Genomic DNA, 25456 nt, shown 5'->3' with positions numbered 1-25456 from the left:
TTTTTGTTTGTTTGTTTTATTTCTGTTTTGTTTGTGCTGTCGTCATCATGGAATCACAGCCCCAGATGTCATTGGCCTTGCCTTGCAGAGCTCTGTGAGAAGGACGTTGAGATACTGAGGCCGCTACCACACAGCTGGCCCAGCATGGGGGCAGAGGCCGAGCACCCCAAAGGGGGGGAGCTCTCCGAGGGGTCAGGCTAAAGGTGACAACTACCCCAAACACTCTAGTGTAGTTCAAGGCAAAATCTTTATTTTAATAGTTGCAAATTTATTGGACAAGCAAGTTTATTTTTAAAGGTCCAATATTATGCAATTTTAATCCCTGTCCATGTTGATCCATCGACACAATAGTGTTGTTTCACCATCATCGCAACTCGGCCTATACTTTAATCGCAGCCTTAAAAAAATCTCTGCTTTGAGTATGCCGCAGTGAGCACCATGCTTGTCTTCTCCCTCCCCCTACACCCCGCTGAATCTGCTGTTATTGGTCACTTTCCTAAGCCAGTCAGACATGTTACTGTCATGTGAGTGCCATGGCGACAGAGACGACTGTGTGTGTGTTTTTTTAACCGAATGATGTCATAGGGACTGGCAGCGCTGACTGAACCTGGAATCTGGAAAACCAATCTGCACGTGCAAATTCTGCTTGCATGAGCAGAAAGTTGTTTTGCTACATATAATGCCTGCTTTTTTAAAACATTTCATTTGCTGCTTAATCACTCATGCACCTCTTGAAATTACAGCTAAACAGCCTGAAGATTGCATATATTACAGTCTAAGTCAATGTTGAACCTTTGACATTCAGGATAAGCATAATATAGGACCTTTCAGGGACTGTGTCAAAGGAAATAAGCTTGGAGCAACAAGAATCTAGAGCAAAGCCCTGTCCAGATGTCCTGAACTCCTGGAGTTTGAACATTATCCAACAGAAGTGAGACTGAATTCATGCCGACCTTCTCTGTTGCCATTTTCTGACAAAAAAAAACATGTCTAAATGCTTTATCTCTTATAGCTTTTGCTGATAACAGCATCACTCAAAATGAAGATTTTGCCTGTTACAAACCTTCCTCCGTGGTTTTGGTAAGCTTTGGATGTTGTGTACTACTGGCAGTGAGTTTGACCAGTTGGTGTCGGTGGCTGGTTGGAGGTGCTTTCACATGTGTTTTACTGTTGATATTTGACCTTATTTGTAATGAACTGGTGCTCCTCCTTCATTCAGTACCTCAAGCATCCAGACTGAGAAAATTACAGCTAGTGGAGAAAACGACTCTTGAGACGAGGTAGAAGTTCTGGCAGGAAATTTAAGACCCTGAGATTTTGAGCTTAAATTGAATATCGCTGCCAACACTTGCCTCCGGCATCATGGCATGACCAGCAGTAATCTCTTGGTGGCTGCGGCTGGACGTGATGAGGGGCTGCACCAGTTTCTTTGCTGTTAATGTTAACTGTTGTTTATTGTTTGTAACTCGACTGTACTCTGTGTATTTTGTCCTTTCAGTGCCATCCAGTGCTAATAACTATATCTAGTGTGTCCTTAACCTCCATCCCTGTTTTCTCGTGTGTGGTTCATGTGACTGTGGCTCTACTATTTGACCATAAATGCTGTGTGACAAGTTGATTTAATGTCTGAGAAAGAAAATGGCAAAATGACACACTTGTACATGTTTACTTGTATTCTTTCTCTTAGGTTCCATTAGTTTGTCTGTCTTAAATTATATGGGATTTTATGCCTCAGCCCAAGAGCGACATGGAGAGACAATGTTAGAGGGGCAAGGGTAAGGCTCTCAAGTCTGTTGGGTTTTTATCAGCTTCCACAGGGTAACCTCTCTCCTTCCCCTCCACCCTGAATTCTCTTCCTCTGTTCTTCCAGTCCTTTTCACTTGTATCTTAATCATGTAGCACTCTTCTCTGTTTAATTTACCCTCTCTTTGAGTCTTGTGTCCTTATCTCCTCTCTCTTTCTCAACCATGAATTTCTTTGCAGGTACAAAGGACTTTTCACATCTCGTCAACTGCCCTTAAATAACAAACGATCCCTATGACCTCCTGCTACTAAAAAAAAACAAACTACGCACATAAAACCTATACTAAATACTGACCTTCTCTCTCAGTGTATATACATGTATAAATGCAATATTATACATGCATATACATGCATAGATTTATGTGTGTATGTCAAGCAACTCTCCACCTATACCAGGGCCGTCTCTCTTCCCTAGTCTATATTCTCACTTCTAACAGTTTGGAACCTCTTTTGCTTCTCTGTTTTTGTGTAGGTGTCTATAGTCAGCCTTGTAGCTAATGCGCTGGGCTACTCCGATCTAGGGCCCATTAAATCACTCAGGACACTAAGGGCCTTGAGACCCCTCAGAGCCTTGTCACGTTTTGAAGGGATGAGGGTAAGATCCAAAGCTAAGCAGCTGATCCTTCCGCATGCCCATTCAACAGTTTAAAGCATGCTAGAACTTATCTAAAAACAAATTAAGAGAGCACCAAAAAAAGAACCCCAGAATATTGGGGGACTTATTTAAAATCAGGAAAATGAAATCCAAAAATTCACCTTTCCATGCGCAATCCTGTACCATGCTTTTGTTAGAGCCAAATAATAATACAAAAAAAAAGTCATGATGCAGCTGGGAGACTGGGAGTAAAGTAGCAGTACAAGTTATGTTGCCAGCAGAATAAGATGTTTCAATTGAATTTCTTTAAAAAAAAAATTAAAGGACAAATTGATTTGTTTGAAAATTAAGATGAGTCACAGAAAAAAAATTTTTTTTCATAAAGCTGCCTCATCACATAAGAGACAAACCACAAGTTCTTATGACTTCATCTCACTTTGTTTCTTTAATTGGCCGAGCTGACTGAAATTGGTCGAGTCTAACCAAATTTACATGCCATCTCATAGACCATTCAAACCAACAATTCAATCGACCACTGCTTTCAATTTAGAACCCCTTCCCATCCCCCTACCCCCTCCTCCTCTCCACATGCCCCCTCCCCTGCTCTCATACCCTCCTCCCTCCCAAGCTCACACCATCACTCAATGCATTTGGCAGTGAGAACAACCAGCAGAAACCAGGGAGCTGCAGGACACCAAAACCTCTGCCCAGCTAGTCACAGCAAAAACTCTCCATGCAGGCCAGCTGGCAAATAACCATTCAGATGAAGCCGTCTTACATGCAGAGCAGAAATGACTCATAGCGGCAGTATCTGAGGTTGATTTAGCCATCTCTTCTTAAAATACGCAGATCTGACTGATTGGCTCTGTGACTGGTTGTAGCGATAGGTTGCACCTGGTTGTTGTCACCCGAAGTCCCCTCTGCCTCTTTCTATTTCTGAACCTCTCGGCATCTTGATCCCATTCTCCCTTACCTCTCATTACTCTCTGACTAGTTTGTCTTCAAGTTTGAGATACTCCTCTTTACCTCAAACTCCCCCCCGTCCTCCTCCTCAGACCCACATGTGCAGCACTGCACAGCATCCATCCTTCCTCCCCATCCTTTAACTCCTCATCCCCTTCTCCCTCATCTACTCAGTCCACATTGATCCAGTATGGCTGGGCCGGTCTGCTGGAGGGTCCCCGCTCTCTCCTGCTTGTCCAGGATCTTTCTGCATCAGGGACTGAGACATAAACCACACACTCACAGAGTTGTGGCTTTGGGAGGAAGATATTTGTTAAGCTTCTGCCGTCGTCACACTTTGGATTCTTCCATCTGAGCAGCTGATCTGCTATCAGTCCATTCTGGCAGCAGAGTTTAACCTAATTTTTGAATATGTCCAAAGGAAACAAATGAAAGCAGCTTTAAGGCGTTCTTTTGTGAATGCGGGCTGAAGCTTAGCAAATATGCCAGGCTGCCATTTCACACAAAGCATTTTTGCTGTCATGTCATGGTACCACATAGTGCAGCACATACAGCAGGCCCTGGCTTCCTGTTGCCTACCATTACCACAGGAAGTGAAACTGGGAGGCAACAATGGGCCAAGAAATTTTAGTTCTGGGTGACTGGTGGCCCATAGCCCGACTAGCACTATAGCGCTCAGACAAAGCTCTCAACCATAGACAGACAGTGTGTCGCCTTTGTTTAGCATGTCCCAAAAATGACAGGACAAGAAGGTCTGTGAAATCATGTAGTGTGGATTTACCGTAAGTGAGTTAAATCTTTAAATTTGACTCTCAGTGAAACCTCATTCATGTTAGATATCCAGCGACTAAAACGGATGCCGTTGCACATGAGCAGACATCAGTGCTTTTAGACCCTGGATAGACTTGATGGATGGTGTCATGACTTTCACTGAAATTTCCTAGGATTAGGTGTCAATATGATGTCATTTTTGGGGTTGGAAAGCATGGCACATTCGCTTCAAAGTAGTAATATTAATACCAGTGCTCCTGTGAATGACCTCATTCACTGGGTGTATGTGGTAGGAGAGGTGAGAGTGGTCAAATAATGCCAAGTGAACCAAACTGAAGAATTTGATCCTGCTGTATTAGATGTTTTTTTTCCTTTGTTTACTATAATTAGTAGGTTCATCAAATAAGTGACCATTTTGTTTGAATTGCAAATGGAAAATTTGAGGTCAAAGCAATAGATAAATGACTGGAGAAGTAGATGAATGGAGAGATGAAAAAAGACTGGAGTGTCAGATTGTTGAGTCTTGCAGCACGATGCGGCACAAAATAACCCAGTAGCAGTCGCTCTTCAGTCTGGCACATCGCACTGCTTACTACACAATGTCTATGCGCGGTTGTAACGCTGTACTTTGTTACGATGCTTCTCGCGATGTTACTAAGTGGTCAGTGATGGCGTGTTGCTGGAAGATGCCACTAGTTTTTTTTACCAGATGTAGTATCAAATGGACCAGATTTTAGCATGTCAGGTTTTTACTTTCAACCTGCTTAATTTTTTAAATACACTAAAGTTATTTGAGAATGAGAACAGTGCAGCAAACGTTGCATTAGCATCAGTTAAAGCTAGAGTTGTTCCAATACCAATACCAAGACTGCACCAATACTACCAAAGATCAGGGTACCAGTATCGGTGACTATTTATGTCTATGCACCCGCCGATGCCATGTATCAGATTATTTCAAGCTGGAACATCCTACCAGGAAAACTGCAGCATGCTGCTTATATTATGCATGTCTGTGGTTTCCAGACCGAAATCAGAACAAAGATGGGCAGAACTGTAAAATTGATTGTTCTCAATAACCAGCGCCTGTTGGTCATTGAAAATGAAATCCCTTTCCAGGTTGCAAATACAACTTTTAAACTACTCTTTATTTAATATTTCTTTTTTTATCTGTGGATAATTTTAAAATAAAGATGATTTAGTTTGTCATTACAAAATAAAATATCACTCGTATTGCAGTAAAACTTAATATCAGTCGAAGTCCAAGTATCGGAATTGGTAGATGAAAGAAGAAATTGGTATCAGAACATCTCTAGTTGAAGCTTTAACCAAGATAAGACTTTTGTATTTAACCTGTGAACCCAAGTTGCTTTAAGTGGGACCAGCACTTACGTATAAAAAAACGAAACTTAACCATTTCTGGTCTCGTATGTGAGACCAGTTCGGTTGCAGACATCTGTTGGACTCCCATAGGAACACTGTTAAGATAAAAACAAAAAAAATCAGAAGCACAAGCGTGAAACGCAGTCTCTCTATCCACACACTTCTCTGTTTATTTATGTATTGTTTATTGATTGAGCAGATTTTTGAAATTGCACAAAGCCATGTAACACGCATGAATTGTAACTGCCGATGCACATTATGCATTTTTGAAAGCCATTTTCCCTCTTACTGAGAATGCTTTCTACACAGCATGGCCTATATTTTTCTTCTTTTTTTTATGAACACTGAATTTTTGAAAGTGGTTAAGTTGTTTCTCCAAACAAGCAAAGAGTCATTCTCTCAGCAAGTGCAAAGGCATCACCATGGAAGATTAGACAGCGATTTTTGTGGATTGTTTTTTGTTTTTTTTTAATATATATGCTTTACATTTGGGAAAATATTTGAAGATTGGGGTTTTTTTTGTTTGTTTTATACCCCACACGAAATTTGTATTCCACGTTGGGCTGACTGTGTGATCCCTGCAAATGCTGAGAGAATCCTGCTCTCTCCTCCCTGCCTGTTTGTAATGAGGAGGGAATATGGCTCCACAAAACGAGTCTGCCAAAGACGTGCATGCTCAGCTGTCTGCCTGAGAGCTGTTGGTCGGCCTGCCTAACACTGGTAGTGAGCGGTTCACTAGTGCTGAGCTTATAAGTCTGCAGGAAATCAGACTGAATCGCTAGACAGAAATAGATTTTTAGTTGAAGTTGATAATTATCCCAAATTCATTTACTTCTACAATGTTACATTGTTTTACTTGGACTAGTTATGAAAAAGAGCTATGCTAAAAATGTCAACTGTCTGGGGTGGTTAGAATGGACACTACATAGTGGTATGGCAAACACTTTTTTGAATATAATACTAATACATATGTTATTCATGTGTAATGAGTTAAAGAAATTCAAATTAATTTATTGGATATTTGCATATTTGAAATAGGAGCAGGAACATTTAGCAAGACGGTCGATCTTTAAAGTAACTCCAAAGGTCTGGGAAATTACAGGACTGTCTCAGAAAATTAGAATATTGTGATAAAGTTCTTTATTTTCTGTAATGCAATTAAAAAAACAAAAATGTCATACATTCTGGATTCATTACAAATCAACTGAAATATTGCAAGCCTTTTATTATTTTAATATTGCTGATCATGGCTTACAGCTTAAGATTAAGATTCCCAGAATATTCTAATTTTTTGAGATAGGATATTTGAGTTTTCTTAAGCTGTAAACCATGATCAGCAATATTAAAATAATAAAAGGCTTGCAATATTTCAGTTGATTTGTAATGAATCCAGAATGTATGACATTTTTAGGGCCCGAGCACCTTCAGTGCGAAGGCCCTATTGTATCTGTAGGAATTTTTTTTTTTCTTTCTTTTTTCTTCTGACGAAAGGAGGGCCTTTTTGCCCCCCTAAACGTGCCCAAAAAGTCACCAAATTTTGCATGCAAGTCAGGCCTGGCGAAAAATTTGATATTTAATGGTTTGCATTAATGGGCGTGCCAAAATGGCTCAACAGCGCCCCCTTGAAAACTTTGTGCCTCAAGCCCCAGAATGCGGTATGTCGTACACGCACGAAAATCGGTACACACCTGTATCATGGCGCAACTGAAAGAAAAGTCTCTTGGCGTCATGCCCGAAACCGAACAGGAAGTCGGCCATTTTGAATTAGTTGTGTCATTTTGGCGAAATTTATGCCATTCCTTCGAAAGTTAATTCAGCCCGAACCGTAACGTGCACCCAAGTGTGTTATACATCAAAATGTGCGTCTCCATCCTGCGACTACACGCATTACTTTTCTCTTTCAAAAGCGTTACCGTGGCGACGCTAGACGCCAAAAAGCGCGGCCACCCTTCATCTGGTTGGTTCAGACAGAAAAAACTTTGCGCCTCAAGCCCCATAATACGGTTTGACGTACATGAACGAAAATCGGTACACACCTGTATCATGTCGCAACTAAAAGAAAAGTCTCCTGGCGCCATGGCCGAAACCGAACAGGAAGTCGGCCATTTTGAACATTCTGAATTAATTGCGTAATTTTGGAGCAATATATGCCATTCCTTCGAGAGTTAATTCAGCCCGAACCGTATCGTGAAACCAGATGTGTTATACATCAAAATGTGCGTCTCCATCCTGCGACTACACGCATTACTTTTCTCTTTCAAAAGTGTTACCGTGGCGACGCTAGACGCCAACAAGCGGACCCCCCCTTCATCTGATTGGTCCATATTTGATAGTTCCCCAAAAGGCACCAAATTTGGCATGGAAGCCAGGCCTGGCAATAAATTTGATATTTCATGGTTTACATTAATGGGCATGGCAAAATGGCTCAACAGCGCCCCCTAGAAAACTTTGTGCCTCAAGCCCCACAATACGGTTTGACGTACATGCACGAAAATCGCTACACACCTGTATCATGTCACAACTAAAAGAAAAGTCTCTTGGCGCCATGGCCGAAACCGAACAGGAAGTCGGCCATTTTGAATAAATTGTGTCATTTTGGCAAAATTTATGCCATTCCTTCGGCAGTTAATTCAGCCCGAACCGTAACGTGCACCCAAGTGTGTTATACATCAAAATGTGCGTCTACATCCTGCGACACCACGCATTACTTTTCTCTTTCAAAAGTGTTACCGTGGCGACGCTAGACGCCAAAAGGCGTGTCCCCCCTTCATGTGATTGGTCCATATTTGATAGTTCTCCAAAAGTCACCAAATTTTGCATGCAAGCCAGACTTGGCGATAAATTTGATATTTCATGGTTTGCATTAATGGGCGTGGCCTAACGGCTCAACAGCGCCCCCTAGAATACTTTTATCTGCCATAACTTTTGAATGGTTTGACATAGGAAGTCGTGGGTGGTGTCATGGGACTCTGTAATGAGTCCTTAAGCTTCGTTGGCCTTAATTAGCCCCGCCCCTTCTTCTGATTGGTTGTCCTGATTTTCTGCTATAAAATTGGAATGGTTTGACATAGGGAGTCCTGGGTGGGGTCATCAGATTCTTTATGGAGTCCTTGACCTTCATTGGCCTTAATTAGCCCTGCCCCTTCTTCTGATTGGTTGTCCCTTTTTTCTGCTATAACTTTTGAATGGTTTGACATAGGAAGTCGTGGGTGGTGTCATGGGACTCTGTAATGAGTCCTTAAGCTTCGTTGGCCTTAATTAGCCCCGCCCCTTCTTCTGATTGGTTGTCCCTTTTTTCTGCTATAACTTTTGAATGGTTTGACATAGGAAGTCGTGGGTGGTCTTGTTTCTGATATGCTTATGGGGGGCGGTGGCCGTGAGTGCGAGGGCCCGTTCATCGCTGCTTGCAGCTTTAATTAGGGCCCGAGCACTTGCAGTGCGAAGGCCCTATTGTATTTGCAGGAATTTTTATTATTATTATTATTATTATTATTATTATTTTCCTGACAAAGTGAAGGCCTTTTTGCCCCCCTTAACATGCCCAAAAAGTCACCAAATTTTGCATGCAAGCCAGGCCTGGCGAAAAATTTGATATTTAATGGTTTGCATTAATGGGCGTGGCAAAATGGCTCAACAGCGCCCCCTTGAAAACTTTGTGCCTCAAGCCCCACGATACGGTTTGACGTACATGCACGAAAGTCGGTACACACCTGTATCATGGGACAACTTAAAGAAAAGTCTCTTGGCGTCATGCCCGAAACCGAACAGGAAGTCGGCCATTTTGAATTAGTCGCGTCATTTTGGCGAAATTTATGCCATTCCTTCGAAAGTTAATTCAGCCCGAACCGTAACGTGCACCCAGGTGTGTTATACATCAAAATGTGCGTCTCCCTCCTGCGACCACCCGCATTACTTTTCTCTTTCAAAAGCGTTACCGTGGCGACGCTAGACGCCAAAAAGCGCGCCCACCCTTCATCTGGTTGGTTCAGACAGAAAAAACTTTGCGCCTCAAGCCCCATAATACGGTTTGACGTACATGAACGAAAGTTGGCACACTCCTGTATCATGTCGCAACTAAAAGAAAAGTCTCTTGGCGCCATGGCCGAAACCGAACAGGAAGTCGGCCATTATGAACATTCTGAATTAATTGCGTAATTTTGGAGCAATATATGCCATTCCTTCGAGAGTTAATTCAGCTCGAACCGTATCGTGAACCCAGATGTGTTATACATCAAAATGTGCGTCTCCATCCTGCGACTACACGCATTACTTTTCTCTTTCCAAAGTGTTACCGTGGCGACGCTAGACGCCAACAAGCGCACCCCCCCTTCATCTGATTGGTCCATATTTGATAGTTCCCCAAAAGGCACCAAATTTTGCACCCAAGCCAAGCCTGGTGAAAAATTTGGTATTTAATGGTTTGCATCAATGGGCGTGGAAAAATGGCTCAACAGCGCCCCCCGGAAAACTTTGTGCCTCAAGCCCCACAATACGGTTTGACGTACATGCACGAAAATCGCTACACACCTGTATCATGTCGCAACTTAAAGAAAAGTCTCTTGGAGCCATGGCCGAAACCGAACAGGAAGTCAGCCATTTTGAATTAATTGTCTAATTTTGGCACAATTTATGCCATTCCTTCGGCAGTTAATTCAGCCCGAACCGTAACGTGCACCCAGGTGTGTTATACACCAAAATGTGCGTCTCCATCGTGCGACACCACGCATTACTTTTCTCTTTCAAAAGTGTTACCGTGGCGACGCTAGACGCGAAAAAGCGCACCCACCCTTCATCTGATTGGTCCATATTTGATAGTTCTCCAAAAGTCACCAAAATTTGCATGCAAGCCAGGCCTGGCGATAAATGTGATATTTCATGGTTTGCATTAATGGGCGTGGCCTAACGGCTCAACAGCGCCCCCTAGAATACTTTTCTCTGCCATAACTTTTGAATGGTTTCACATAGAGAGTCGTGGGTGGTGTCATGGGACTCTGTAATGAGTCCTTAAGCTTCGTTGGCCTTAATTAGCCCCGCCCCTTCTTCTGATTGGTTGTCCCGATTTTCTGCTATAACTTTTGAATGGTTTGACATAGAGAGTCGTGGGTGGTGTCATCAGATTCTTTATGGAGTCCTTGAACTTCATTGGCCTGAATTAGCCCCGCCCCTTCTTCTGATTGGTTGTCCTTTTTTTATAATAAAATTGCCGCGAGCCGCCAGTCGCTCTCGCGCTGACTCCCGCTCCCTGATTCAAACGTCTGCCGGCCCCGCCCCCTGACCAATCAGTGGCGAGTAGGGTGATGGCGGCCCCGCCCCCCGACCAATCAGTGGCGAGTAGGGTGATGACGGCCCCGCCCCCCGACCAATCAGTGGCGAGTAGGGTGATGACGGCCCCGCCCCCCGACCAATCAGCTCCCTGTAATGTGGTGACTTCAGAAATATTCCCGGCTCAGCCCGGTTACAACCTTGGCAGAATGGTTACAGAAAAAGTAATAATTTAAATAGTAGGGTTTTACTAATATTTATAACTTACAAATATTTAAAAAATTAGGAAAAAAAAGTTCCAGACATTTTATCGCTATGTTGGTCTGTCCTAAGCCAGTAGGTCAAATAAGAGGAATAGCTGAGACTTAGCTCAGCCAGATTATTGCGGTCTTTGCTGCCAGAGGTCGAGAGTTCAAGCCTGGCTTGATATGCCAAAATTTTTGTCAGCAATTTTTGTGTTTTTTTTACATCAAAATGTTCGTCTCTGTCCTGTGACGACGCACATTACTTTTCTCTTTCCCCTTCTTCTGATTGGTTGTCCCGATTTTCTGCCATAACTTTTGAATTTGAGTGGAGTTTGCGCGCGCAGCTCCCGCGGGGGGAGGGGCTGATGTTCAGCGCGGCCGCCATCTTGGTCGAGGCGCTGCATTGACTGCCTGAGAACGTCGGGCGTGGCCGCCATCTTGGATCGGTATCGCTTTAACTCTAGAGCGTTCACTTCTATTGTGGAAGGAGGTGTCTGCATAAGTAAAATAACTATAACTCACTTGATTTTCAACCGATTTTCACGCGGTTTGCTTTGTTACAAACGGCAGACATGTAGCTATGATACAGGATGCTTGATGTACGATAAATATGCAAGCTTTCATGCTAAAATACGTTCTGCAGGTAGTCACACTTCAGGTATACACACACACACACACACACACACATATATATATATATATATATATATATATATATATATATATATATATATATATATATATATATATATATATATATCTACACACACACACACACACACACACACACACACACACAATATACACAATACAAAATACAGTATAGCATATTAATGAATGTATTAATATATTTGAATAACAGACATAACAAGCTTAAAAACAAAAAACATAACGGATGACAGCATAGAATTGTCATAATGGAGAAAAAAAAGAAACATTTGGAAGGAGTGTGTGTGTGAGGAATTGTATATTAGTGTTATAAATTGAAATTATATAATAATGCAATCGCTATGATATATAATTTTACAATATAATACAGTCAAAAATATATGAAATGAAGCAACATACAATGCAATAATACAATATGCTATATTACTGGGTACGCTAATATGAAATAACAACATGTAATATAATATGGTATAATAGATTAATATAATATCATACATTCTGGACCATGAGATACAGCTGTACTGTATGATCGTCGTTCATTTGAGTGATCTGATTTTTTTTTTTCATGGTTTGCATTAATGGGCGTGTCCTCACGGCTCAACAGCGCCCCCTAGAATACTTTTTTCTGCCATAACTTTTGAAAGGTTTGACATAGAGAGTCGTGGGTGGTGTCATGGGACTCGGCATTGAGTCCTTGACCATAATTGGTGACAATTAGCCCAGTCCCTTTTTCTGATTGGTTGTCCCTATTTTCTGCTATAACTTTTGAATGTTTTGACATAGAGAGTCGTGGGTGGTGTCATGGGACTCTGTAATGAGTCCTTGATCTTCTTTGCCCTGAATTAGCCCCGCCCCTTCTTCTGACTGGTCGTCCCTTTTTTCTGCTATAACTTTTGAAGGGTTTGACATAGGAAGTCGTGGGTGGTGTCATTTCTGATATGCTTATGGGGGGCGGTTGACGTGAGTGCGAGGGCCCGTTCATCGCTGCTTGCAGCTTTAATTGTTTTTGTAATTGCATTACAGAAAATCACAATATTCTAATTTTCTGAGACAGTCCTGTGTGTGTGTGTGTGTGTGTGTGTGTGTGTGTGTGTGTGTGTGTGTGTGTGTGTGTGTGTGTGTGTGTGTGTGTGTGTGTCTGAAGCAGTTCTTAACCAGATCAAAGAGCATCTCAGAGTCACATCACTGCTGCTTTAATTAGACTGGGACTGATGCAGCTCTCTTTGCCTTTAATTGCCAACACTTCATGTCGCTCATCACAGTACACTGCACCTTTTACTGAACTGCTGCTTTTGTTAACTGTAATTTAAAAAAAAGAGAGTTTAATAGCATCTTTAACATCAAGTGTAATGCCATAACAGTATGTAGTGTCTGATCTGTGGGGGTTGAATGAACTGTGTTCGCTTTGTGGTTCTCACACCTTTATATCCTTTCTTCCCTGGTCTGGTCTAGGTGGTAGTCAACGCCTTGGTGGGTGCCATCCCTTCCATTATGAATGTGTTGCTGGTTTGCCTCATCTTTTGGCTGATTTTCAGTATCATGGGGGTCAACTTGTTTGCGGGCAAGTACTACTACTGTTTCAATCAGACATCAGAGGAGTACTTTCCTGTTGACGTGGTCAACAACAAGACCCAGTGTGTGGCGCTCATTAACGATAACCATACTGAGGTCAGGTGGAAGAACGTCAAGATCAACTTTGACAATGTGGGCGCCGGCTACCTCGCCCTGTTGCAAGTGGTGAGCGCATCGCTCCTCATCTCGCCTCCCGATGCCATTTCTTGTTCCACACTTACTTGTGTTCTTTTCTCATTTTTCAGTGCGCTTAAGTTTTTTTTTGCCCCTTTTTATGTGCTTCACCTCGAGGTCTGTTGTGCCTTTGAACTCCATTTGCTTTCGGCATTCACAGCACTGCAACAGTATCTAGTCTTCATAGTCATTGTTTATATTTGTATGCTTCTTCACGCCCTTTTATTCATGCACTTGTTTCTTTCCATGTACAAGCTGTACAGCAGGACATGCATCAATTTCGGTTTGAGTTTGAGTTTTCTGTGAGGATTGCAATGGTTTCATTTTACACTTTTCTTTGCACTGATTTGTTAGTTGATGCAAATGTATGAATATAATCATGTATCTCTTTTAAAAGGCCACATTCAAAGGCTGGATGGACATTATGTATGCCGCTGTGGATTCTAGACAGGTATGCTTCATTTTAAACGTGATCAACAGTTATTCACTGTATGAGATTAACAGCTCTCAAAGGAAAGGCAGGTTTATCTGCTGTTTTACTGGGGATTAGACAAATATAGAAAAACATTAAAAATGGTAACTTAGATCAATTTAAAGATTAGATTACTATTTACTGGTTGAATCTAGTTACCGAGCAACCACAGGATATTACCAAAGTATAAAGCAAAGGTTTGTTTTCACTTTGTGAAAGTTAGGTCTTCCTATATTCAGGGTCTAGGCTTTTAAACACCTGGACCGCTACATCCACAGCAGTTAGTAGAGCAATGCTTTAAACGCAACGTCATAACAGTATGAAAGGGTTTGAGAGATGGCGAGCTCATGGACGAAGCAGCTCAGAAGTAGAACACATGGAGGATACAAGTGAGATCACATTTTAATGCTAAAATCAAGATGATGGTCAACTTGTCAAACAACTGTAATATAACAGTAAATATAAAATGTGGTGTAATAAATGGTGGTGGCTACCACAAAAAAACTTTCAGACTGTAATTTAAAAATTTGACAGAGGAGTTTTTTTAACTTATGGAAAACCACTGGTACCAGGATAAAATAAAGCATTACTAATATCGAACCAGATTTGTTGCCTATATATTTTGCTTTTTCAAAAGATCTATCTTGACAAAGGGGAAGTCTGCGTCCGCCGTGTTTTCGTGTTAACGTCATACTTTGGAACAGATTCCCCTAACCCCACATGCATTTGGTTTTTCAATAGATTACACAAATGAGAATTAATTCCTTTATTGTAGGTGTGGTAGAGCCTATTAGCTTTGAAGAAAGCTGGACCTGCTGCATATCAGTGGTTGTGTTTATGCTTAAGCTAAATTTGTTGTTAAACAAGACAATAAATAAGCAGAATTTCCTCAATGTTATAACATTTGATGAAATGGCAACAGTAAAATATAAACCTAATCTTCAAACCTCATTCCTTCTTCAAGGTTGAAGATCAGCCCATTTATGAGGGTAACATCTACATGTACATCTACTTTGTTGTCTTCATCATATTTGGGTCCTTCTTCACCCTCAACCTCTTCATTGGTGTCATCATTGACAACTTCAACCAGCAGAAGAAAAAGATAAGAGCCTGCCTGTCTCCTAATTTCTTATTTAGCACGAATCCTTTTCAAAATTGAACATGATTATAACCAGGTTTTGTTTATCCCTTTACTTTGGAGGTCAGGACATCTTCATGACAGAGGAACAGAAGAAGTACTACAATGCTATGAAAAAGCTGGGCTCCAAAAAGCCACAAAAACCCATTCCTCGACCACAGGTGTGGTTTTTCACTGGTTGCACCTTAAAGACGTGTTTGTTTGTCTCATTGTGTGAAGCTCTTCATCAGAGCCATAGTGAATCTCTTCTTCATCCTGCTACGCTCCCTCTCACCTGCAGAACAAGATCCAGGGAATGGTGTTTGACTTTGTCACGCAGCAAGTGTTTGACATCTCCATCATGATACTGATTTGCCTCAACATGGTCACCATGATGGTGGAAACAGATGACCAGTCGGAAGAAACAGAAAATGTCCTTTACTGGGTCAACTTCATCTTCATTTTTGTTTTCACCACTGAGTTTTTGTTGAAGCTCTTTGCCCTGCGCCACTATTACTTCACCAATGGATGGAATATATTCGATGTGGTGGTGGTCATCCTGTCCATTGTTGGTGAGTATGGGAGGTGGAGAACATGGAGCGGTGACTGGGCAACTTGATAAGGTTATGTTTTAATCTGATATCTCTATGTTATCCCCCTCTTTTCTCCTCTCCTTTCCCTCAGGTATGTTTCTTGCTGACCTCATTGAGAAGTACTTTGTGTCACCCACCTTGTTCAGGGTGATCAGATTGGCTCGTATTGGCCGTATCCTTCGTCTGATCAAAGGAGCTAAGGGCATCCGTACTTTACTCTTTGCCCTGATGATGTCACTGCCAGCTCTATTCAACATCGGCCTCCTGCTCTTCCTGGTTATGTTCATCTTCTCCATCTTCGGCATGTCTAATTTTGGCTATGTAAAACACGGAGCAGGCATCGATGACCTGTACAATTTTGAGACCTTTGGCAACAGCATGATCATCCTGTTCATGATCACCACGTCGGCTGGCTGGGACGGCTTGCTGCTGCCGATCCTCAACTACCCACCAGACTGCGACCCCAACTTGGAGAACCCTGGTACATCAGTGAAAGGCGACTGCGGTAATCCCTCAGTAGGAATCTTTTTTTTTGTAATGTACATCATCATCTCCTTCCTGATTGTGGTTAATATGTACATTGCCATCATTCTGGAGAACTTCAGTGTGGCCACGGAGGAAAGTGCTGATCCGCTCAGTGAGGACGACTTTGAAACCTTCTATGAGATTTGGGAAAAGTTTGATCCCACTGCCTCTCAGTTTATCACTTTTGCTAAGCTGTCTGACTTTGCTGATGCTTTGGAGCACCCGCTTCGTGTGCCAAAGCCCAACACTATAGAACTAATTGCCATGGACATGCCCATGGTGAGTGGTGATCGCATTCACTGCCTGGACATCTTGTTCGCCTTCACCAAGCGTGTGCTGGGTGACAGTGGTGAGTTGGACATGCTGAGGCAGCAGATGGAGGAGCGGTTTGTGGCAGCCAACCCTTCCAAGGTCTCGTATGAACCCATCACCACCACCCTCCGCCGCAAACAGGAGGACGTCTCTGCCAGAATTATCCAGAATGCCTACCGCACTCATCTCATCAGACGCGGCATCATCTTCAAGCGCCACCCTTTTGCTAACAATAAGCTTGAAAACGGTGGGACCAACCAGGAGAAAAAGGAGAGCACACCATCCACAGCATCTCTCCCATCATATGACAGCGTGACCAAACCTGACAAGGAGAAGCAGGACAAAAGCAAAGACGACTGGGCCAAGAAAGACAAGGACAAAAACCAAAAAGATGAATGGGAATCCAAGTGTTAGGATTCAGTGACTCAAAATCCAATAAAACACAATGAGATGAGACTCTGAGCCCGAATACCCAACTAATGTAGAGAAGTCATTTGCAAGTACGGGATAAAAAAGAAAACAACACAAACACAAAAAATGTTTACATACTCAAATACAGCTGAGGTGGTTTCCTATGTTGTCAAAGACAGCTGAACCAAACACAATCAGTTTACCACAAACCCTTTGCTGCATAGCAATGAAGTTCATAAAAATGAGGAAAAAACAAAACATCAACAGTGACTCACAGTATACTGGTTAATGATACATACTTCTTTGGGGACCAACTGCCACAGAAAGCACTACTAGATGATTGGAGAATTTGCGAAAAACTGCCACCACCAAGCGTGGAATCCTGCAGCAAAGCTCCAATGTTACGAGAGCGGATCATACAGATCCCAAGAGAACTGTATTAGCAGTCTAATGGAGGGTCTGTAATACTGAGTTTACCACGTTTTATCAAGAAGAATCCAGTGATAGACCAAGCGAGTTTAGCTATGAGGGACACGCTAGCGAGAGAAGGAGAAACCCAGTACCGTAGAGGAAGAGTTTTTTTTTGTTTATTTGTGCAGAGTATACTTGCATCCTTACATTATTTGAGCAGCAAAAAAGATAACATTTAGCCCTCGTCCCTGGTCTTTCCATCCTTTCTTTGTTATACTGACATTGAGAAAGACATTTTTCTACATGGGCTTTCATGCTGAGCGGGTTAAGGGTCATTAGTCAAAGTTTTGACTTGGGCAGAGAGAAACTTGCTCAGACGGAGCTCCAGATAAATAATAATTATTGTTGCTCGTTAATAGAAATGACTTGCATGAAGGCATGTTTTGATCAGGAATCATGCATGAGTGATCATAGTCCACAAGACACTTACTCTCAGACCACTGCAGTGGTGTGATTAAAAAGTCTGAGGCTGTCCACTGAGGAAATTACAAGAACTACAAATGGAAAAGGAGGATTTTGGCTTATCATGTACAAAGTATTGAGGGAATGGTATGTGTAGGATTCTGCCCTAAATAGCTTTTACTTTTTAAAAGACATATATTCCAATTGAGCCCCTTATTAAAATGCCAGGTGAATAAAAGACATAAGCACTCAAAGGCAAACGTCTCCATCAGATCAGCCAACAACACAAAGCAGAAGCTGTCTTTTTGCTGCGCTGACCGTAAATAGCTTAGAAAGAGTGGAGTTACTGAGTATTAGAAAGCAGAATAACCTCATGTTGAGGATGCACAGATTTGGAAGGCCGTGCCAGTAGTCCTAAACCACATCTGCGGCTTGGATATCTTTGTTTACTAACAATCAGGTTTCCTGCTTACTCTCTGGACCACGTTAGGGCTGTGAGAACAGGTGACACTTCACGCCAAGGAATCCAGATCTGGGACCAATAGGTATCCACTCTGCCAGTGCAGTTCCCGCAGCGGGGGAAGAAATGTGCTTTTAGTGACAAATACATATATTTTTTGTTCTTTCATTTTTGGGCTGAACTGAAAACTGTGTTTGGTTGAGAACATTAGACAGTACTTGTGCTGATTCTTTCATTAAAAATTCTCTTTTGTACTATCCCAGGTCCACATGACAATTTCCCGGGAAGGGATGTCTTAGGCGGGGCTTTTCTGACAATTTGAGTTACCAGCTTTGGGGAGAAAAAAAACAGAACCTTGAAGTCTTTCACTGATGTCCTAGTGATGCAATCATTCTCAGAAAAAGGTTTGATCAGTGGGAGTGACAGTGGCCATCTGATACAGCAGAGTTGACAGAGAATTATCACGAGGACCTGCCTTGTTGTGCCTAGCATGTATGGAAGGTGGATAGCTATAAAGGGCTTGTGGTTTCAACCGTAGAATCGAATGGATTCTGTCTGCTTTTTCAGGGAGGCGGATGGGTGATAAATAACAGTTTAAATGTGGACCAATAGATAGAAGCCCTCCCTTCAGCGTTTCCGACTGACTGCCAAGAGAACAAGAGACAAAAGCAAGAACAGAAGACGAGAATAGTGCTGTGGCCTGAGTCAGAGAGCTGAAAGTCCCATGTTTGTCAGTGTATCAATGTGCTTTTGTGGGACCTCTTAAACACTATGTGGCCTTGAATCTAGGCTCACACTGTCGTTTCACATAACTTACAGGCTCTCCAACTCGATCACCTGCTTAAAAAAACAAACAAAAAAAAACTTGCCACAGATGAAGTTACAAAAAGCTTATACTTGCCGTGAAAAATCATCAGCAGACACATCGAAGCAGCTATGTTGTATAATAAGCTTTGTGGGCGTTTTTCATACAAAAGATGATACGAATAAAATAAGACATCAATTGAGGCTTTGTCAAGCATTAACTGAGACACAACTGCCATTTCTTTTCTACACAGGAGCGATGGTCCTATTTCTTAGTGGATGACCACACATAAAACTGGCATCCATTGTCACACCACTAATGCCATTTGGTGTGTTTAACACTGCCTGTACCAGAACCCCCTGTACAACAATAACTGAGGTCTGTTTACATTATGAGGTCCTTGAATCAGTTTTGGCTGCTGCACACTGAAACCAAATACATTCCCAATGAGAACCAGTGAGTGAGTAATGCCATCTGATTTTACCATAGTCATCTTGGATGTAATGTTTTAGAATGATACATTCACACTTAAAAAAAAGAAGAAAAAAAATAAAAAAAATAAATGAATAAATAAAAAAAAAAGATAAAAAGAAAACACAAATACATATATATGTACAGTGCAGGCTATGATGTAAATGGCACAATCGCTGAAAAAGAGTGAACTTTTGGAGAGAAAGTATAAATATTGTATTATATTGTTTTATTTTATCGGCATGCTTTGTTGTGTTTTTGTAAATATGGAATTTTAAAAATGTTACTACTAATAATCAAAAAAATGAATAATAACATTATAGAATGGCTTCCAGCTATGCCCTTTGTCACATTTGTTACCTTTTGGATTTTTTGAGACACTTTTCACTTTGTTGACGGAAATTGAATGAAATATACAGTAGATATATAATGCAAAAGATATATACATGTATACATATATGTCTATATGTATATACATAAAACAGAAGAACACTGTTTGACTGTCACATTTTATTTATGTGCAACACTTTCAGTGGATGTCTAATAATGGTTGTTTCCAGCACTCTTCTGTTTGGGAATAGCTCATGTGCAATGTTACTGGATGTAGCCTGATCAAAACAAAAAGGATAATGTTACCAGCACATTTCTCACTTAACTGTCATAGCTTTCACCCTCAGCGTATACAGAACACATCCACGGTAACACAACACACACTAAGGTGACTCTCCTCACTGCCCACCAGCTTTACCGGTGATCTCTTCCAGAAGACTGTCAGCTGGTGTGACTGACTGCTTCATGCACCCTGAGACGATCCCCACCCCAGGGACTTCCTCCCCGACACCCACACATCAGTGCCATTACAGCTCAACACACATACAGCAATGTTGTCATCCTCACACATCGTTTATTAAATGCTTTGTTTCTAGTGTTCCACTCAATGGCATGTGCCTTTTTTCTGCTTTTTCTGCAAATTTGGATGTCATTTCCACACTGAAAAAAGGAAGAAAAAAAACACAAACAAGTAAATACACAAAAATAGCATTCCAAACTGTGGATGGTAGGGGTTTGGGGCTGAGTACAACAGTTATCAGGGATATTGAGTCAGAAATACTGCCGGTGAATCATTCAGACACCCCTGCTCATTTTAATATTCAACAGTGTGTGATTTTTAACAGAAAAAACAGCTACTCAAAAATGTCCTGTTCTTAGTGCTACATGTGCCACCCACTTGGCTTGTGAAAAAGCAGCTTGCCTTCTATGTTTATTTTTTTTATTTCTTCAATATTTCTGTTTCCATCTGAAATTTATTTTTGTATCAATATTTAATTATAAGACTCGTTCTTTTTTTAAAGCATGGTTTATTAATGTTTTCTTTTCTTTTTTGCTGAAAAAAAGTGCTTTTCAAACTGTCTTTATCATTTGACACCTTGATAGAAGAGGATATACAGTACAATATAATGGTGTGTTGCACAACCACTTGGACTCTTGGTTTAGAATATATGAAAGATTGTCTTCATTTGAGCACGAACCTTTTTATTACCAATAAAGCAGCCTTCCAGTTAAAATGTGTATTTTTTGTGTTTAAATCATATGTTTATTGCTTTTTGAAGGAGATTGAAAGAATTTAGTCTTGCCTGATTTAACAGAGGCCTTGGTCCTCTTTTTTATTTTCTTACTTCCTTCAGGCTTTTTTCAGTGTCCACTTGAAGTACCATGGTTACCATGTTGTGTGCATTAGTTTGCTTCTTTGATGCTGGATACAAGAGCATATTGTGGAATGAACGAGAGTGGTAACGTGCCTATGAAAGGCAGCCTTTGAAATGTAATGGTCTTATTGAATTTGTCAACTGCCCTGTGTCAATCTCCCTCTCACAGACAGAAGATGGACTATAACCCTGTTGATATTGGCTACAAGTCCATTTAGACTGTAGTCCCCCTGGTTTGCTGTCAACTGTAAAGTCATTGGAACAGAGTTTGCGCGTATAACTCATGGACAAAGGTTTGTTGGACAGATGTTTGTTTTTCACACTGCTTCCCAAAATAGGAAAATGGCAAGACATAGCCTACTTCTCTAAGTCGGAGAGATTCAATCTAATGATGCATGACGTCTTCCCTCAGGGCAGACACTGATGCTATGTGTCCTCAGTCCCTCACTCTCCTCTAGTTCCTTGTTTTGTCACGCACAAATAACTCACACTGGCTCATATGACTCTCTCAAGTCACGTGGGCTCAGCATCCTCCCATTATCTCTCCCGCCCTTCCTTCACTGCAAAAACTCAAAATCTTAACAACAATATTTGTCTTATTTCTAGTTAAAATGTCTCATTTTTAGTCAAAAAAAATCTCATTACACTTAAAAGAAGACTCATCACTGGAAAAAACAACAATTTTCAACTGTTTCAAGTAGATTTTCACTTAAAATAAGTAGAAAAATCTGCCAGTGGAACAAGATTTTGTTTGTTTGTAATGAGAAGATAAATCTTGTCCCACTGGCAGATTTTTCTACTTATTTTAAGTGAAAATTTACTTGAAACAGGTGAAAATTGTCAATTACAAGTTATTTTTCTGGTAATGACTCTTGTTTTAAGTGTAATGAGATTTTTTGACTAAAAATTTGACATTTTAACTAGAAATAAGACAAATATTCCTGGTAAGATTTTGAGTTTGTGCACTGAGTGAATTGTCTCCGTCAGTCCCTGGATTTCTAAATTATATACATATATATTAAACGCCATGCCTGCCGTGTGTTTTATCTACTCATATCGACAGTGGGAATGTGTTCCTCAAGGATTGTGGACCCTTGAGTTGCTGTGTGAGACTAATGTGAGTTAGAGAAGAGAGAGACGGATGGTGGAGACAGGGAGGGGGAGGAGAAGCAGGGGATGGGAGGTGGTTGAGCACTGCAGTGCAGATAAATGAATGCAGCAGTCGAGGCTGAGTCAGCCGGCACACTCCCAGTTTGGCCAAATGCCTCGGTGAGTTTATGCCCATGGCTCCACCACTCTCGGTTCCGACCAAAATAAGGATATTTGGTCCTTAAAAAACGATTTCCGGGCGCGTTTAGGAGCGGGTCGCGGCGAGCCGCGCCGAGGAGCTGTCCTTGGTAGCCGGAGTGAAGGCTGATTTATGGTTCCGCGTTACACCAACGCAGAGTCTACGGCGTAGGGTACGCGGTATGTTGCGCGTCGCCGCGTACCCTTCGCCGTAGGCTACGCTGTAACCTTACGGCGTAGGCTCTGCGTCGATTTAACGCAGAACCATAATTCAGGCTTGAGAACCAGGAGGACGAACAATCTGTTCCCAGCTCCGGAGCTCCCTGGGTGGGGCTCTACCGGACGAGGACAGCACAGAGCGGAAGCAAAACCCTTCAACAAAAAAAAAACAAAACAACAAAAACAGTGTGCCGAAAAGCTCGACCTGATTTGCAGAGCCACACCTACACACTCCTGTCATCTTCCTCCGACTCCCACAGCTTTTCTATCACATTATTATTATTATTACATCTATGCTTTAGAACGGCGCTGCTTCATAAGCAGGTGATTATACTCTGTGGATAAACCTGGAAGTGGCAAATTATGATGTTTACAAGTGTCACACCTTTTCCTTTGCCATGATCATAATCCATGAGAAGGTTTTGGCTTTTTAAAGAAAAGATGTTAAGGACACACTGCAAATGTGTACAAGCCAAATCCTTCATCACTATTGACAGTTGTGTATCATTTACAAGGACTTTTACACTGCCTTCCTCTGACCCATTTTGCTGCAATCCTGTGGGTGAATTACTGTCCTACAGACACTAAGTGCCACTATCCAGCAGCAGAAGGGTGGGGGGGTTTCCCACTAAGTGATCCCATAGCAGCCCATGATTTCAGAGGGTTTGTGTGGATGCTGTGTTGGTATCCCCCACAATCCTCCAGTCCTCCCCCACCTCCTCCCCATGTTTCCTCTCTTCCCAGAGACACATTCAGAGGACAAGGCAATCAGAGCCATTAACCCCTACCATCCTTACACAAAAACACATTGCATCATATATTATCAAAATTTAGAGGCTGACCTCTGATGTTTTCCTCATGCACTGGTGTACATAAACCTTCACAGTTACCAACAGTTATAGCTTCTCTTGATTAGTCAAATTCCAATCTCCTTCACTCAATGTTAGCATCAATAAGTGCATGTCATGTAGAGTCCCCAGGAAAAAAAAGAATGGCTTGATGCTCATAGGCTACTTTTCTGAAGCATACAGTACATATCCAACGTCAGTCATGTCATTCACTGATCAGTCACTCTGCCTGATTTGCCGAGCAACAGCACCCACCTGTGGTCATTATCATGCATGTAGAGCACATGTTCCACTCATATGCATAATACAACATCTATACATTTCATTTGAAAAGCATTTGCAGAAGTTGAAGGGCAGAGACATGCAAAAATCAATGAATGTTTTATTTTTTGTCTAAGAATGGTATAAGTTGTTCTGAAATCATACAAAAGATAATAAGCCTGTGCATGAACATCCATGAAAAATAATGGTACCTGTAAAAAAAAGTTTCATTTAAATAGTACACATTTTATTTTGGATCTGATAATACCTCTGAATGCACAATATTAACAATGCTGCTGCAAAGGAGTTGTCGTATACGATTTTAGATGTGACAAACATACATGTTTGCCAGTGTTGTCTTATACGTCTGCTGCAATTTTGAGCATGTCCTCACGGCATCTGTAAAATACATACAAATACAAAAGTAAAACATTAGGAAATATATCTAATTTAAGCTACTCACACATCTGCCCATAGATGTTGGATAATTAACATTATTCGCAAAGCTGCTAATATAAAACATCCAGTCTAGTGGCTTGAAACTGCTTATCACTTAGCTTTGTGATCTGAGGTAAAGCTCAAGGTATTACTTCTACTTCATCTCATTCCAATCTTATCACGCTATCACCAAAGAAGCAGCTTTGGTACAAATGTTTCTTTTGAACTCACCCTCCTCGTTTGATGCTGGACAGCCACTCCACAAAATCTTTAGCTTTTATCTTATCAAGATAGCTGGTGAAGTCGTTGGTGAATGTTCCATCTGAATGCCTTTTGAGGTTCCGATATATGATTTGTCCATTTTTCATCTGATATGACTGCCATCTAAGAGAAAAAGTGCTTGTGAGTCAATTTTAAAACTATTATGCGTTACATAAATCCTACACATGATTTACATTAGTAAAATTACCTTTTACATATGATATAAAACAAGCAATCCTAAGAACAAGACAAATAAGAAGGAATATTTTACTGAAGTTGCTATTCTTACTGAAATACTGATTTACAGATATTCTCATTTATAACAATTCAAGTTCCTTCAGTTGTCTTCGATCAGAGTTGTATACACAGAGTTCAGAAATCATGCTTGAAATACAGACAAGAAAAGTATCCAAATAGTGTAGGAAGAATGTGAAAATACCTAGATGGTCTTATTTTATTCACAACCACCTCCTGAGGGCACGACCAGAGAAAAAGGACCAGCAAACACCACATGAGTAACTTCATCCTCTGATCACCTGTGTAATCACCACATGATCAAGAAGACAATTTCACATTTTATTCAAAATTTTAAAAGCGTAACTAACACAAATTTCGGGTCCGAACAATCAAACTCACCACTGGGAAGCTTGACCTGTCTCCAGTGAAGTGTTGTGCCTGGTTCACATGCAGCGTAGTATTGATGGAGCCACAGGGAAGTCCTTAACACAATGCCTTGACGATAGATGGCCAAAACTGCTAAGAGTGGTTATCTCCTTCACTTTATAAAGACAGCAGGTGTCCTCCTGTGACATATGGGTCACATCCCACAGCTGATGACTCTCTTTCTCATTATGGCAGTGTGGTTCAAAGCTGATGTGAACTAGAGTTTACTCTCTGCAAGGGTTAAAGGTAAAAGCCCCCTCACACTAACTCAGACGGTAGCAGCTGTGAAGAGATGTCGTT

The 25456-nt window shown here is 41.4% G+C and overlaps 1 protein-coding gene across 10 annotated transcripts in view; it reads left to right on the top strand.

Moving 5' to 3' along the window:
- scn8aa (sodium channel, voltage gated, type VIII, alpha subunit a) overlaps positions 1 to 21026 on the top strand; it is a 58379-nt gene extending 37353 nt beyond the window's left edge. For 5 of the 10 annotated variants that reach the window (XM_061736232.1, XM_061736233.1, XM_061736230.1 and 2 more), the window contains exons 21-27: positions 2276 to 2398; positions 13141 to 13425; positions 13832 to 13885; positions 14871 to 15008; positions 15101 to 15205; positions 15325 to 15595; positions 15708 to 21026. In XM_061736232.1, coding sequence (XP_061592216.1) covers positions 2276 to 2398; positions 13141 to 13425; positions 13832 to 13885; positions 14871 to 15008; positions 15101 to 15205; positions 15325 to 15595; positions 15708 to 16867 — 2136 coding nt within the window. In that variant the 3' untranslated portion in view covers positions 16868 to 21026. Of the gene's footprint in view, positions 1 to 2275; positions 2399 to 13140; positions 13737 to 13831; positions 13886 to 14870; positions 15009 to 15100; positions 15206 to 15324; positions 15596 to 15707 lie in introns of those variants that run through there. The other 5 variants (XM_061736237.1, XM_061736236.1, XM_061736238.1 and 2 more) reach the window with 3 other exon arrangements.
- Positions 21027 to 25456: the final 4430 nt, after the last annotated feature.

This window comes from Cololabis saira, chromosome 12 (assembly GCF_033807715.1).
Source record: "Cololabis saira isolate AMF1-May2022 chromosome 12, fColSai1.1, whole genome shotgun sequence".
In the NCBI taxonomy this organism is placed as follows: domain Eukaryota; kingdom Metazoa; phylum Chordata; class Actinopteri; order Beloniformes; family Belonidae; genus Cololabis; species Cololabis saira.
This window is presented reverse-complemented; position numbering and strand designations above follow the sequence as displayed.